Source organism: Microplitis mediator, chromosome 8 (genome assembly GCF_029852145.1).
Source record: "Microplitis mediator isolate UGA2020A chromosome 8, iyMicMedi2.1, whole genome shotgun sequence".
Taxonomy (NCBI): domain Eukaryota; kingdom Metazoa; phylum Arthropoda; class Insecta; order Hymenoptera; family Braconidae; genus Microplitis; species Microplitis mediator.
The window spans coordinates 540,210-555,567 of record NC_079976.1 but is presented as its reverse complement, the minus strand read 5'-3'; the positions used below and the strand labels follow the sequence as shown (position 1 = coordinate 555,567).

General features: G+C 40.5%; 3 protein-coding genes across 3 annotated transcripts in view; 1 reads left to right on the top strand and 2 right to left on the bottom strand.

The window, feature by feature from the left end:
* LOC130673045 (cadherin-related tumor suppressor) overlaps positions 1–12,503 on the top strand; it is a 63,748-nt gene extending 51,245 nt beyond the window's left edge. The window contains exons 6-10 of the mRNA XM_057477924.1: positions 3,011–3,191; positions 3,296–6,884; positions 6,955–7,234; positions 7,910–8,191; positions 8,250–12,503. Of these exons, the coding sequence (XP_057333907.1) occupies positions 3,011–3,191; positions 3,296–6,884; positions 6,955–7,234; positions 7,910–8,191; positions 8,250–11,872 (7,955 nt within the window). The 3' untranslated portion in view covers positions 11,873–12,503. The remainder of the gene's footprint in view (positions 1–3,010; positions 3,192–3,295; positions 6,885–6,954; positions 7,235–7,909; positions 8,192–8,249) is intronic.
* Positions 1–15,358, bottom strand: part of LOC130673051 (aldo-keto reductase family 1 member B1-like) — a 109,554-nt gene that overhangs the window by 76,806 nt on the left and 17,390 nt on the right. The window lies entirely within an intron of this gene.
* Positions 12,488–15,199, bottom strand: LOC130673052 (uncharacterized protein C1orf198 homolog). The gene is made up of 2 exons (XM_057477934.1): positions 14,744–15,199; positions 12,488–14,674 (listed from the first exon to the last, which is right to left on the bottom strand). Exons 1-2 carry the CDS (start codon positions 15,035–15,037, stop codon positions 14,045–14,047), a joined length of 924 nt encoding a protein of 307 aa, XP_057333917.1. The 5' UTR covers positions 15,038–15,199; the 3' UTR covers positions 12,488–14,044.

The window sequence follows — 15,358 nt, the reverse complement described above, 5'->3', positions numbered from 1 at the left end:
AGGCCCAATATACGACACACACACACTTTGCTAGTCTGCATTGTGTCAGGCAACAAGTGCGTGCATGGGATATTTTTATTCGTACTTTATTTTATCTTGCTCTTCTTCTCAAGATCTTTAATTCGGTTCCATTCCTGTCCTTGTGCAGGCCAAAAATATATTCCGTCTTTATCACACGGTCTCTTTTCACGTGCCCAAAACATCAACAACAGCAGTAACAGTAACAGTAACAGCAACAGCAATACATCCTCGGTCCATTCATATACACAACTCCCGAGCCCTATGAAGATGTTGCTCTTACTGGCTCTTACTTAGCTCCTCAGTTAAAACACCACAAATCGTCGGTCACTTTTCAACCGTGATCCTCCTCAGGGGAGGTACACTGAAATATTTATATTAACCCGAGATATATATTATTTTTATTTTATCTCGCTGGTTATTTTGTTATTCTTTCCCAACACACAACTCAACTGTGTTCTCCTTTACATTCAGTGAATGCATCATCAAGTCTACATAACGAACCCAAGGAAGACCGAGAGGAGCAAGAGGTGAAGGAGGAAAAGGAAAAGAAGAAAGTATGCCCGAGGAATATAATAACACGCAGAACAGCTGACAATGTGATGTGGCCTCAGTGCTCTCGCTGAAATTACTGTCGTTAATAACTCGGTCTTATTTTTAATCGCTTACGAGACTCCAGAGCAAGAATAAAGTTCACAGTATTACCGTTCCTACGTAATAATGCACTCGCGAAACAAAGAATTATATGAATAATGAATATTAAAAATAAACATGAGAAAGATTTTAAAATAAAAAAATAACAAAATGTCTCTTGGTTTTATTACTACTCGAGAATTGGTGATGGAAATGTACAATACAGTCTGGATAGTCTGGATAGGAGACAAGTGAACGGATAACCTCCCATAGCGTCGAGGTCATCTTAAAACCCAACAGACCGTGTCAACTGGAGATTAATAAATTATTATTAATACCTCTCACTATTGAATTGCTTTGATTATACCAGGATTTAAACATCAATCCCTCTTTTATGTCCATTACATTATTACGTGACGTTTTCTAAATAAAAAACATAAACCTCGTTTGAACTTGCCGCCAGTGAATTAAAACCGTCCCTGCCATTACTGACGCTAACCTCAAATACTTATACACCTCGACCAACAACATTTATTCGTCTAAAAAAAGGATTTAACTTAAAGCACTTCCGTGTTACAACAAACCGAGCTTTTTACGCTTTTATTTACTGTTAAAAAAAATTTCTGCATAATAAATATCATCACTTTATTACCAACACTTGCTCGCAAAACGAGACCCAGGCGCCAAAGCACCTGCGCTTACATACATACATGTTCATATATATATATATATATATATATAGGTAGCTATGCCAACGAAGAAATAAATGCTACGCCGATAAATCATCAAGGGAGCTAAAAAATCCAGCTTATATTTGACTTTATTAAAAAAAATATTAAATAAATAACAATACCGGGCATAAATAAAAGTATATATCTTATTAATAAATATATATATACATATAGGTACTGGGGTACATATATTTTTTTAATTTCCCATGACAAGTGCAAGGCTTATAACTACAGCATAGCACTGCTAACTTATGGCGTATTTACGAAACGATTTTATAAATAGCCCGGGGTGTGTGTTGTACACGTTGTGTAACACACACGACACACACCAGACACCAGTTACAAGTGTTTCTGAAGTTTAAATTTCTTTACCCTCACCTCATTTCTCTTTATTATATGTACTCTTTATTATTTCCCGTAGTCATGCTTTCTGTTAATTTTTTATATTTTTTTTTTTTTTTTTTTGCATTACACATTACTTATCAATGTATATTATTCGTATATATATAATTTTTTTTTATTCATACCAAGCGATTTTATTCGACGATTACGGCGACTTTGATGCTTTCGAAATCGCTCCAAGGAGCCATGGGTAATGGCGGTTGGATCTTACAGAGCGTGGTATCGAGGGCTTGAGGGCACGAAACAAGACCAAGAATACAAGATTGTATGATGAAGAAAGAGAACTTCCTCCCTTGACTGCCACCATCATCAAAAACCCACCTTCACCTCCACCTCCACCTCCACCTTCTCATCGTCTTCTTTAAGGTTTCTTCTCAGCTCAGAGCTCAAAGACGTCGACCGGGCAGGGGCAAGGGAGAGGGAGAGCAAGAGAAAGAGGGAGAAAGAGCATGACCACGGTTTTAATTTATTGAACCTTTGTTAATTTGAATATTATGATTTATAGTATTGTTACGACTACGGTCGCCCTCGTTGGTTGCACTCATGATTCGAGGGTATCGCGTCGGCTCAAAAAGCTCCTCAAAGCTCGCTGCGGCCTTCAATCCCAGACTCTATTAAAATATTCCCTCATACTGGGCTTCCTCAGTAAGTAAGCAAATGCCAAGCCGCAATTCTTCCGTGCGACAAAAATAATACGCAGGAGCTTCTTCAGAGCCTAGAAAGACTTCACCTTCAGCGCTATCGCGCGTCTTTCTTAGCAGCTCCCCGTTGAGTTTGAGCCATTGAATCTACCGCGCGTGGCCATGCTGGTCGTTGAAGATTAATCGCAGATGAATTTGTCATACTCATACATCCATACTCACACCATTACTTATAAATATTTTTAAAAAATACATTCACATACATTTATTGTGTATATATGTGTGTACATAACATAAAACTTCTTATATAAAGCCTGGTAAGATCTTAACGAATGAGCATATCCCCAAGGGTTTTTTCATGAGCTTGAATGCTTACCACAATCCTTATACGATCCTCCTTGGCCTCGTCCTTGGGTGTGCAGAGATATGACATATGATCACTATGTGCCCACACCCCCGTCTGCTTTATCCTCACGCAGAGTCCGAGTCTCTTTAAGTCGCTTATGTTATTTATAAAAATTCCAAACAAAATATTCCGCCTCTCTCACTATTATGATAAATAAAATAAATAATTAATTGTTGCAGGATCGCCGCCATTGACTGGCTCAGGTGTGCTAAAAGTTATAGTACTTGATGTTAATGATCATAGTCCAGAGTTTTCAAGACCAGATTACAAAGCTACCGTTACGGAAAATAATCCTACTGGTACTTGGGTCGCAAAGCCTACGGCTACGGATAAAGATGAAGGATTAAATGCCAAGATTAGGTATGTATCTCCTTTAAATATCGTTTTAAAGCCACATCAATAAATATCATAATTCTATTAAATTATAACCATGATAATATTATTATTTATTATTATCATTACAGATACAGCTTGCTTGGTGAGAAAACTGAACGTTTTTCAGTAAATCCAGATACGGGAGAAATAGTTACTTTGGTATCACTCGACCGTGAGCAAATGGCAGTCTACCATCTGACTCTAATAGCCCAGGATTCAAGTCCGACAGAACCAAGAGCCGCGGCCGTTAATTTAACGATATACGTCGTTGATGTTAATGACAACGCGCCGCATTTTTCTAGTCCACGTTACACGGCCTACGTTCCGGATTCCACGAAACCTGGTGATTTTGTATTTGGTGCTAAAGCTATTGATGACGACGACGGCGATAATTCGAGAATCGTTTACCATCTCCAGGGTGAAGATGCCCATCGGTTCGTTATTGATACCTCTAATGGAGTAATTCGCGCCGCGGAAGATCTCTCAAACTCAAAAACTACTTACCAGTTGCAAATACGCGCGTCTGATTGCGGACGAGAGTCTCAGAGTGTAACTGCTGATTTGGTGATTCACTTGTGGGAGCGTCAACTGTTTCCCAGTTTCAGGCCTTCTATAAATACTAGGTTCACGTTGACCGAAGACATGCCCGAAGGACGTATCATCACGACTTTGAGTGCCACGACACCAAAAGTTGGAGCTGCGAGTAACCTAGTGTTCGCGATGGCCGGTGGTAATGTCGGAGATGCTTTGCGAATTGATTCGGCGACTGGTGATGTTTTAGTCGCTGCGGGTTTCGATTACGAAACAGCTCCGACTTATGAAGCCTGGGTCGAAGTCAGAGACTCGGACGACCCGCCACTGCGGTCAGTTGTGCAATTGCTGATAAATGTCACTGACGCCAATGACAATCCACCAATTATGGAAGCTGTTATTTACAATGCTACTGTTCTGGAAGAAGAATACCCGCCTCTCTATGTCACTAAAATCACTGCCAAAGATTTAGACTCTGCGGAAAATGGCCAAGTGACTTATTATCTGGTCAATGATTACGATGAGTCATTTATTATTGACGAATACAGCGGAGAAATAAGTACAAATGCTAAATTAGATCGTGAAGAAATAAATTCCTATGAACTGATAATAGAAGCTAGGGATCAAGGTGAACCGAGATTGTCGGGCACAGCGACAGTTATTGTGAGCGTACTAGATAAAAATGATAACCCGCCGCGTTTCACCCGTTTGTTCAGTGTCAATGTTACGGAAAATGCCGAAATTGGTGGTTTTGTAATAAGAATAACCAGCAGTGATCAAGACATCGGTAAAAATGCTAATGTTACTTATACATTTACGGAAAATCCTGGTGGTAAATTTGCAATAGATCCTGTTACTGGTATCGTTGAGGTTGTCGGTACTCTAGACCGTGAAGAACAGGATGAATATCTACTGAAAGTGGGCGCTGCAGATGGAGCGTGGGTTGCCGAGACAACTTTGACAATAACAATACAAGATCAAAATGACAATGCCCCGGAATTTGCCGAAGAAACTTATCACTTTCACTTCCCAGAGCTCCAGAGACGCCTGGCGCACGTGGGCCAGGTCGCAGCAACGGATCGCGATAAACAGGGTCCTAATTCAGTTATTTCTTACAGTCTACTCCACCCATCAGATTTGTTCAGCGTTGATCCAGCCACTGGTGATATATTTAGCAAGAGGACACTTCGCTACAAGCACACCCATCGTCCATCTTCTCCAGAAAATCTTTACTCGCTGACAGTTGTCGCCACAGACAACGGAAAGCCTCCATTGTCATCTCGCACAGTCGTCTACGTAAGCGTAGTGGACGCAAACAACAACGCGCCTAAATTTGAGCAGCGCACTTACTTGTCACCAGTCCCCGAAGCTTATGGAGTCGGCAAACGAGTTGTTAAATTAACAGCACGTGATGACGCAGACTTTGGCGTAAATGCTGAAATAGAATACACAGTAGCCGGTGGTAACTCATCAGATTACTTCGGCATCGAAGCTAAAACCGGCTGGATATACGTTACCAAGAGCATCAAAGACATACCCGTTGGCACGACATTTTTGTTGGCAGTCCGTGCAACTGATAAAGGTGTACCGCCCCAGAAAGATCAAGTGTCATTGATGCTAGTGGTGACAGGTGAGAATCGACGTGCTCCGACATTCGCAGCTGTGTCTTATCAAGTTCTGGTACCGGAGAATGAACCAGTCAACACGACAATCTTGTCAGTAATCGCCGTGGATGGCGACGACGGACCCAACGGTATGATTCGCTACAAAATATCCGAAAGTGAACGCCGTGTGTTTTCAATCCATCCCACCACTGGAGCAATCACCATCTTGGAAGCTCTGGACTACGATACTGTTAAACAGTACAGACTGAATATAACTGCGACGGATTTGGGCTTCGAACCCAAACAAGCTGTTGCCACTCTGACTATAAATGTCTCTGACATCAACGACAATCCCCCTACCTTCAACCAAAGCATCTACGAAGCTTACCTGCCCGAGAATTCACGGCCCAATAGCTTTGTCTACAAAGTAATTGCTCGTGATATCGATTCCCCCAAGTACGCGGTGATTCAGTACCGAATAATTGGCGGCAGTGGCAAAGAACACTTCCAAATTCAACAAGACTCTGGTGTTATTACTTCGCGCATTACTTTTGACTACGAAGAAACCAACAAATACACTCTGGAAATTGTAGCAGCAAATCCTGACTCAAATCCCCAGATGGTCGGATTCACGACCGTGATGGTTCACATCACCGGGGTCAATGAATTTTATCCCAAGTTTATTCAACCAGTTTTCCTGCTAGATGTATCCGAGAGTGCAGAAGTCGGCACTTCTGTTGGTTTGGTGCAGGCAACTGACCAAGATGCCGGTGATGACGGACGTGTTTATTATCTGTTTGTCGGATCGTCCAACGATCGCGGGTTCTCGATTGGCTCAGAGACGGGTATCATCAGCGTATCGCGTCATTTAGATCGCGAAACACAGAATCGAGCTGTCCTTACAGTTATGGCTAAAAACGCTGGCGGGATACGCGGTAATGATACTGACGAGGCACAAGTTATTATATCAATACAGGACGGAAATGATCCGCCAGAGTTTTTGCAAACCACATACGAGTCTACGGTATCCGAAGGAGCCGTCCAAGGAACGAGAATACTAACAGTCAGGGCTATCGATAAAGACGTGAGACCGCAGAATAATCAGTTTTCGTACTCGATAATCGGTGGCAATGTCGGACAAACTTTCAAAGTTGATCCACAGTCTGGAGATGTCGAGACCGCTAAATTACTGGACCGCGAATCTATTGCCACATATCAACTGATCATTGGTGCTATTGACACCGGATCGCCACCGCAAACCGGAACCGCGACAGTGCGTATTGATCTGCTCGATGTCAATGACAATGGCCCGGTGTTCGACCCACCAGAAATTGTTGGATACGTTAATGAAAACGAACCTGCGGGCACTAGCATAATGACGCTCACTGCGATGGATCCAGATCTGCCGCCCAATGGCGCGCCGTTCACTTATCGGCTGATCGGAGGAAGACAAGCTGACGTCGTTATTCTCGACAAACATTCGGGTGTCTTGAGGACTACCAGAAGTCTTGATCGTGAAGTTATGCCTCAGCTTGATCTATTGGTATGTATAAAATTAATTGATCTCAGTAATAATTATAATTATTGAATTAATTGGACATTGATAATTTCAGATCGAAGTTGAAGACTCGGGGGTCCCGAAAATGAAGAGCGAGCACACAGTGACCGTGATAGTATTAGACGAAAATGACAGTCCATCAACACCACGGTCAGTCCACATTATCGTGCATTCATTCAATGGCAAAACACCCATGGGAAAAATAGCGGATGTCCATCCAAATGATCCTGATACCACCGGCGACTACACATGCAAAATACTTCAGGGCTCGAATCCTGCTGGTGTACTCACCGTCCCGATCGCTTGCGATTTACATACCAGCAAAATTACCCCCGGTACGTGCTCGAAAGTTCATAAATTAGTGCCCGGGTTCCAATTCGCGAGAACCCACTCTACGGGCAAGACGAGGACACGCGATACACTGAATATGGGATAATAAAAAAATAAATATATAAGACGCTGGGAAAGGGTGAGGGAGAGAGAGAGGGAAAAAGATATATATATATGTATCCAGGGAGAATGAAAGAGTGAGATAATATTTTTTAAGTGAGATAGATACAGAACACTTGGATGCATCTGAATAATTCATGGATGAAAGGGAGGGCAAGAGGTAGAAGAGAATCGGGCAAAAAATATAAAGAATAAAAATAAAAAAATAAAAAAAAGGATACGAAATAAAGCCGAGTGAGAAAAAGGGAAAGGTAGAGAAATATATATATGTATATATAAATATATATATATGTATACGCGTTAATACGAACCGGTAACAATATCGTTATACCAAAAGATCGTTCTCGTCATCGCGATAACGAGAGTCAAGTAAAAGAACATCAGTATTCATGCTATCGACTTTTTTTTCGAGATATTAATCATACTTATCAATGTTTATTTTTTATTATTTATAATGCTCGATACTTAATATTTAGTAGTTTATTTTTCATTTTTTTTTTTTTTTTTTTCTTTACATAAAATGTTTAATAAATGTTAATACTTAAATTATTTAATCATAGGTTTGGGTTATTCGCTGAGCATCTCCGGCAGAGACGGACGACATCCAGATGTCGTGTCCAAGGTCACCGTTGAATTCCTCGTCTTCTCCAATGCCACGGTTGAAAACAGCGTTACCTTACAAATTAACAGACTCACTGCCGCGGAATTTCTTGCCAAGTACTACCGGCCATTGCTGGACATGCTCCAGGATGACGTTGATACCGGGGACACCTTTACGATATTCAGCATTGGGGAGAGCGACGGCAATTTGGATATTTACTTGGCTATGGAAACACCTAAAGGTAATTTTAATTGTTATTTTATATTTTTATTTTAACTAATCAATTAATTTTTTTTTAGGATTTAAAGCTAAGACGGAAGTCATCGACATGCTGACACGTAAGCGCGAAAAAATCCAAGACATTTTGAACGGCAGTGGAGTAACGATAAATTATTCCCCATGCCGACACATGGCTTGCGACAATGGAGGCAGTTGCAGTGACCAATTGGTCGTGTATGACGACGCCAGGATCACAAACAGCCAAAGTCTAATTCTGACCTCACCGCGAGTCGTGCACGAGATGATTTGTCGCTGCCGTGAAGGATTCACTGGAGCCCGTTGTGAGAGACGACAGGATCCATGTTCACCGAATCCTTGTCTGGAGAGAGGACAGTGCAGGCGCGTAGGCTACGATTTTATGTGCTCCTGTCCATCGAATCGTGAGGGTAAACTCTGCGAACTAGAGCGCGGGGATGCCTGTGCCAGTAATCCTTGCAGAAATGGAGGCTCCTGTAAAGTATCACCAGACGGTTCAAGTTTCTTTTGCTTGTGTCGTGCTGGCTATCGCGGCAACCACTGCGAAGCAGTCACTGACTCCTGCAGACCCAATCCTTGTCTCCATGGAGGACTTTGCGTTGGACAGAAGCCTGGTTACCGCTGCAGCTGTCCTGAAGGCCACTACGGAAGACACTGCGAGCGTGCGACTTACGGATTCGATGAATTGTCTTATATGAGTTTCCCAGCTCTAGATTCCACGACCAATGACATCACAGTTGTCTTCGCTACCACCAAACCAGACGCACTGCTGCTTTATAACTACGGGCCGCAGAGTGGAGGTCGCTCTGACTTTATCGTCCTGGAACTGATCAACGGACGCATCGCTTTCTCTTACGGTGGTGCCAGAAGTGCTATCACTCTGGTTAAAGTTGAAGCAGGCACTCGGTTGGACGACGGACAGTGGCGTAAAGTAACGGCTACGAGAAACGGACGTGTGGTATCACTCAGTGTATCAAGTTGTCGTGAGCATGGAGACGTTTGCGATGAATGTAAACCTGGAGACGGTTCATGCTACGCTGATGATATAGGGCCAACTGGTACATTAAATTTCAACAACAACCCACTGATGTTAGGAGGTCTGGCATCTGCTGATCCGGTCCTTGAACGTCCAGGACAAGTCCACTCTGATGATCTAGTTGGCTGTGTCCACTCAATCTCCATCAATGGACGTGCACTGAATCTAACCAGCCCATTGGCGTCTCGCGGTATCAAAAATACTTGTCCGCGCCCTGAGAATGGCGTCTGTGAAGATTCTCAGTCCGTTTGTGGTTCTAATGACAAGTGTTACGACAAGTGGCACCAAGCATCCTGTCAATGTGACTCGCTGACCGCTCCCAACTGTCGCGGTGCTTTAGAACCTGTTAATTTAAGCGACGGTGGCTACGTCGAGTTCAAGGTATCGGAAAAACACAAGCGGATGCAGTTACTGGAGTATTTGTACGGAGGAACGACATCTTGGTCCCGGAATAAAGTAACACGTCGAGCTACCAAAGAAGAAACAAGTAATTTGATTTCTCTAGGAGTTGCACCGCCCAAGAAAATGAGTCTGATGTTCCGTACGATAAAAACCGACGGTATTTTAATTTACGCGGCAACGAATAAACATTACACGTCAATTGAACTGAAGAATGGACAGTTGTCTTACACTTCGCTGCTAGGATCGGCTGTAAATATGACTGGAGCTGTTGACGGAGGTCTGGCTGACGGTCATTGGCACAATTTAACCATATTCGCTCACTCACGAGGCTTGCAAGTGCTTATAGACGGACAGCTGACCGGAGATGAGTTGGATTCAGCCGGAGTTCACGACTTTTTAGATCCCTATCTCACTGTGCTGTTTGTCGGCGGCGTACGTCGTGATCTCTATTACCACGATAGTTATCCAGTTACTTTCGAAGGTTGCATAGCTAATTTTACCATCAACAATGAGCTCCAGCCGTTCAATGGCTCCGGTTCAATCTTCAAAGACGTTATGTATCACGGCAAAGTATCTCGCGGTTGTCGCGGGCCCATCGGCATCAGTGCAGCAGCAACAGCAGATCCTCTGAGCATTGGAATCACTTTAGTAATAGTTTTCTTCGTCACGCTGCTCGTGGCGATTCTCGTGAGCTTCGTGGTCTTCCGTCTGAGACGACAGAGCAAAGAAAAGGCGCCTTCGGTGGTAAATAAAAACACAAATGCAATAATGACTGGTAATTCTCTAGTAGGATCAGGTAATGACGGACTTATGTCACGTCATGAAAATACTTATATATCAGATACATCAGATCTAAGGGGAGTTGGCCACATGGGCCCGGAGTTGATATCAAAGAAGTTCAAAGAGCGCGAGTTGAACAATACAGAGCACCAGAGACCTCAGCGACCTGATATCATTGAACGGGAAGTGACCAAAAGCCCAATGATTCGCGATGAACATCCGCCAATGCCACCGCCGACCCAGAGTTCGCTACATTCACACGAACACAACCCCGAGCCAGACATGCCCGAGCACTATGATCTCGAGAACGCGAGTTCGATAGCTCCGAGTGATATTGATATAGTTTATCACTACAAAGGATACAGAGACGGGATGAGGAAGTATAAAGCAACACCACCACCGATAGGAGGCTACGGGAACCATCACAAGCACACAGGAACTCCACATCGACATGCTGGAGCTTTTCCACCTCGTGCTATGCCACCTCCTAGTGTTGGACAACCAACAACTACTCCAAAACTCCTGCAGAGCACTCCGCTAGCCAGGCTATCACCCAGCAGCGAGTTGTCTGCCCAGCAACCGAGGATCCTGACGCTGCATGACATCAGCGGCAAACCGCTTCAATCAGCGCTGCTCGCGACGACTTCTTCGTCCGGTGGAGTCGGTAAAGACGCGCTCAACTCCAACAGTGAGCGCAGTCTGAATTCTCCGATAATGAGCCAACTGTCTGGCTCGACAGCTAGTCGGAAAGTACCACAGTCAACTAATGACACCAGCAACAACGTCGCAACTGGACCCATGGGTCTTACTGCCGAAGAAATCGAACGGCTGAACTCCCGGCCCAGGACTTCGAGTCTCGTGTCAACGCTGGACGCAGTAAGTTCTTCTAGTGAAGCCCGTGGACCTCCACCACCTCACGGTCCGCTTCATCTGCACCGGAGACACACTCCGCCAACCGAAAGACTAGAAAGGCGAAACTCTTCGACCACCGACGAAAGTGGCAACGACAGCTTCACTTGCTCCGAGATCGAGTATGACAACAACTCCCTAGTCGGCGACAAACGCTCAGACAATCTGTACAGCAAACCCGAGGACGACGCGCAAGTGCCGACGAGAACTGATGGGTCACCCCAGTCGACCAAACCACCTCTGCCGCCGAACGTCAGCTACGACGGGTTCGACAGCTCCTTCAGAGGCTCTCTGAGCACTTTGGTGGCCTCGGACGACGACCTTTCCACCCACATGGGCAGCCTGTACCGGCCCACCAACAATGGCTCTCCCTCGACCAACACCGCGCTCAGCTGGGACTACTTGCTGAACTGGGGACCGAACTTTGAGAGTCTCGTCGGGGTTTTTATCGACATTGCCGAGTTACCGGACAGCAACCGGGTGCCCAGTACGCTGAGGCTGCCCGCCAGTATTCCTAAACCTTCTGAAGAATACGTTTGATGACCAGACTAATTTAAAAAATTGAATAGTCTAGATGATGTGCCTTGCCATTAATTATTTTATGATAAATACTGTAAAAAATATATATATTAATACTATTAAGTGTCTTAAAGTGCTGTAGGTACCTAAGAATTAGCTTTAAGTTGGACATCTTGTATCAGGATGTCCTTGTGGTTTGTACAGTCCATAGCAAACTTATTTTGTCTATTAATTATTGCCGGATGGTGAACGCGTTGATATCCTCGGTAGATTGCGAGGCTCGTGCCATTGAAGCGTGCGCACTTTATCACTAAATTACTCATTTATTTTTTATTATTATTATTATTAATATTATTGCTATTATTTTCCGATAATTACGAGCGATTGTACATAATTTTAAAATACTGAGCCATGGAAAATAATATTTTATTGATTGTGAGACTGATTTATTTAACTTTATTGGCCATCGAGGATAAAGAGTCTCGTTTATTAAATTTTGTACATTGTCTTCTTAATAAACTATTTTATTATTTTTTATCTAAGTCGAATTTAAGATTGTAAATAAATTATTATTGTTTATGTAAATGATGATAAATGTATGAATGAATGTAAATCAATGAATTTGTAATAAAACTTTACAATTTAATTAAAATTTAAATTTTTATCCCAATTATTTATCGTAAGCAGACTCCATTTTGCTCCACTTTGCTTATCATTAACTTGTAATAAAAATAAAAAATTTTTTTAAGTAGCTTTATTTTATTACAGCGGTACAAAAATTAATTATTATTTAATAATATCAAAGTACCATTGGTTACACACGCACTTATATTTACTATAAATTTTTTATAAACAAGTAAAAAGTTATAATGGCATACACGTCATGGAAATAAACTCATTATCAAGAAATATTATTTTTTGTACTTCATAGATATGAGTTTTAGAGGAATACTTGTGTTAAAAAATTATTATCAGTCTATTATTATCTTTGGGAGTGTGTTCTAAAGGCTTTAAAAGCTGAGTGAAAGTTTACTTCCGGTGAAAAGTAAATCATATAGAGTAGAGGTACCAATTGTGGCCACTGCTCCATTTTTGGACATTTAATACTTTATTGTAAATAAAAAAAAAGTGTAAAATAAAATTTCCATTTTAATAGTGAGATAAAAGTATCTGAAGAAATTTTTAAAATTAATTATGTTGTTACGTGGTTTGAAAATTATTTTATTTTAATTTTTCTGTGTCCAAAACTGGCTCTAGAGTGACCAAAAACGGTACCTACCCTGTGGCCATATATGATCTATATATAAGTCATAAATTCTTATAGATATGGTATATATGGTTGATATACGTCATATATGTCCATATATAATTATTTGAATCCGATTCAAAATTATTTTTAAACTTTATGACCAATGAAATTTTTTTAAAAGTTTACTATAATAAAAAATTCATTTTTGTTTTGAATAGTTTATCATAAACTGCCCTGATTAAAAATATTCATTGAAAAGGATTGAAAATTATTTCAATTCTTTTCAATTTCACGGAGGTTTTGGAAAGTATTGAATGAAACTGAAATTTCGATCATTTGAATACTTTCTAATTTTTAAAATGGAATTCAAAAGTATTGAAAAGAATTCAATTTTTCATCATTTCAATACCTTCCAATATGGAATTATTTTGGTATTGAGAAGGATTCAGAAAGATTCAAAAATTTAAATTCATTTGAATTCTTTTCAATCCTGCACTCGATCCGAAATATCGGACTATTTTGGTATTGAAAAGGATTCAAAAATTTCAATTCTTTTCAATCCCATACGTGACTCTAAAATTCGAAACTTTTTTGGTATTGAAAAGTATTCAGAAAGATTAAAAATATCAATTCATTTGAATCTTTTCCAATTCCTCGGAAGTTTAGAAATTCTTATATTATTTTGGGATTGAAAAGTATTAATTTCATGTCCAAATGAAAACCATGGGGTATAGAAAGTATTCAAAAGGATTCAATTCTCATCTTTTTCAATACTTTTCAATGAATATTTTTAATCAGGGTGTAGAACACACTCTAAATACTTAAAAAATTCATTAATCCTATTTAATATTTAAATAAATTATGTAAGTTAATATTTTTGGTAAAAAAACATTCGCAAAATTGATTAAAAATATTTATAAAATCTGAGTATTTTAAAACTTAAATTACCAGTTATCTAAAAATTCAAATCCAGTCTTTGGTATCTCGTCATCCTGATTATTCTGTGAAAATTGGAAGCTATTATAAGAGCTGGGGGTTTCCAGCAGAGCCGTGGATTCACTGGCATCAGACTTCGATCTATTGTTCAAATTGATATTCATTTGATTCTTACTGCCATTGCCATTGCCATTGCCATTGCCATTATTTTTACCACCAGCGTTATTTTTTCCAATAACTATTTGTTTCTGCGGCACAAGACTCTCCAAGTCGTCCTCAGGATGATTAATCTTCAGCAATGAAGTTTTATTAATAAGTTTTGTAAATATATTACCAGTAGTGTCAATATTTGCACAGTTATTAAGTCTGTTGCACTCGACGTTGCTGTAGGCGCTGTCACTGAAGCTCTCTGACTGATAAAAACTGACTTGAGTTGATGTCGGACTGTAGTCATTTGACGAACTGTCAAAACTGCTCTCATTTATTTTAATCGGGCTCAAAAAATGTGGAGATTTATCAGCATAATCAGATACTTTTGTTTTGGTAATTTCTGATGGCAACTCCAGCAAATGCAGATTCATCTGGGACTGAGTCATGAATGAAAATGGTCCCGAATGCTCATCTCTCCACTTCAAAGTCTTTAAATAAATAAACCAACTACTTAATTTAATTAATTAAATAAATTACTGATAAAAATAATGACTTACAGATCCAGTTTCATCAATCACGAACTTCATACCAGTTTGAATCCGTAATTTTGGGTAGCAATCATAAATTTCTTTATTTTTATCAGCGGGACCAATTGTCGTATACTTGAGAGCGATTTCTGGCTGAATAATTGTTTCGTCGATCGCTTGATTTTTTTCTTTCAGACTCAGGGTATTCCACAGACCCTCGTATGCTTCCTTTGTTGCTTTCACATCATCCCCGATACGTTTTGCGAGAGGATTGAGATTGTAAAAGTATTCATCAGCAATTGAATTCAACGCTTTTGTTGACATTGCGTTTAATTATTTTATTTTATTTAATAGTAACTGCAAATTATTATCTAGCACCATTTAATGAGATCACAAAACTTTTTTCTTTAAAAATAAACTTAATGATTAAAAATTATGGAAGTGTTTGACAGGAGCTATTTGTTTATTTTTTTTTTATCACCAAAGTTTACAAACACAGTTACCTTTGGAGAATTTTTTGAAATAGACAGAAGATGGCGCCAGTTTTAAATTCTCAGATTTATGGAACTGAAAATTAAATCAAGACAATGGATGAGTTTTCTTAATAAAAATTAATAATTTTTAAATTTTAAAATGATATTACAA

Excerpts from the sequence above, each read along its gene's own strand:
- LOC130673052 (XM_057477934.1), bottom strand. The coding sequence starts at position 15,037 with ATGTCAACAAAAGCGTTGAATTCAATTGCTGATGAATACTTTTACAAT. Across the intron at positions 14,675-14,743 it reads TGATTGATGAAACTGGATCT|ACTTTGAAGTGGAGAGATGA; the intron begins GTAAGTCATTAT and ends ATTTATTTAAAG.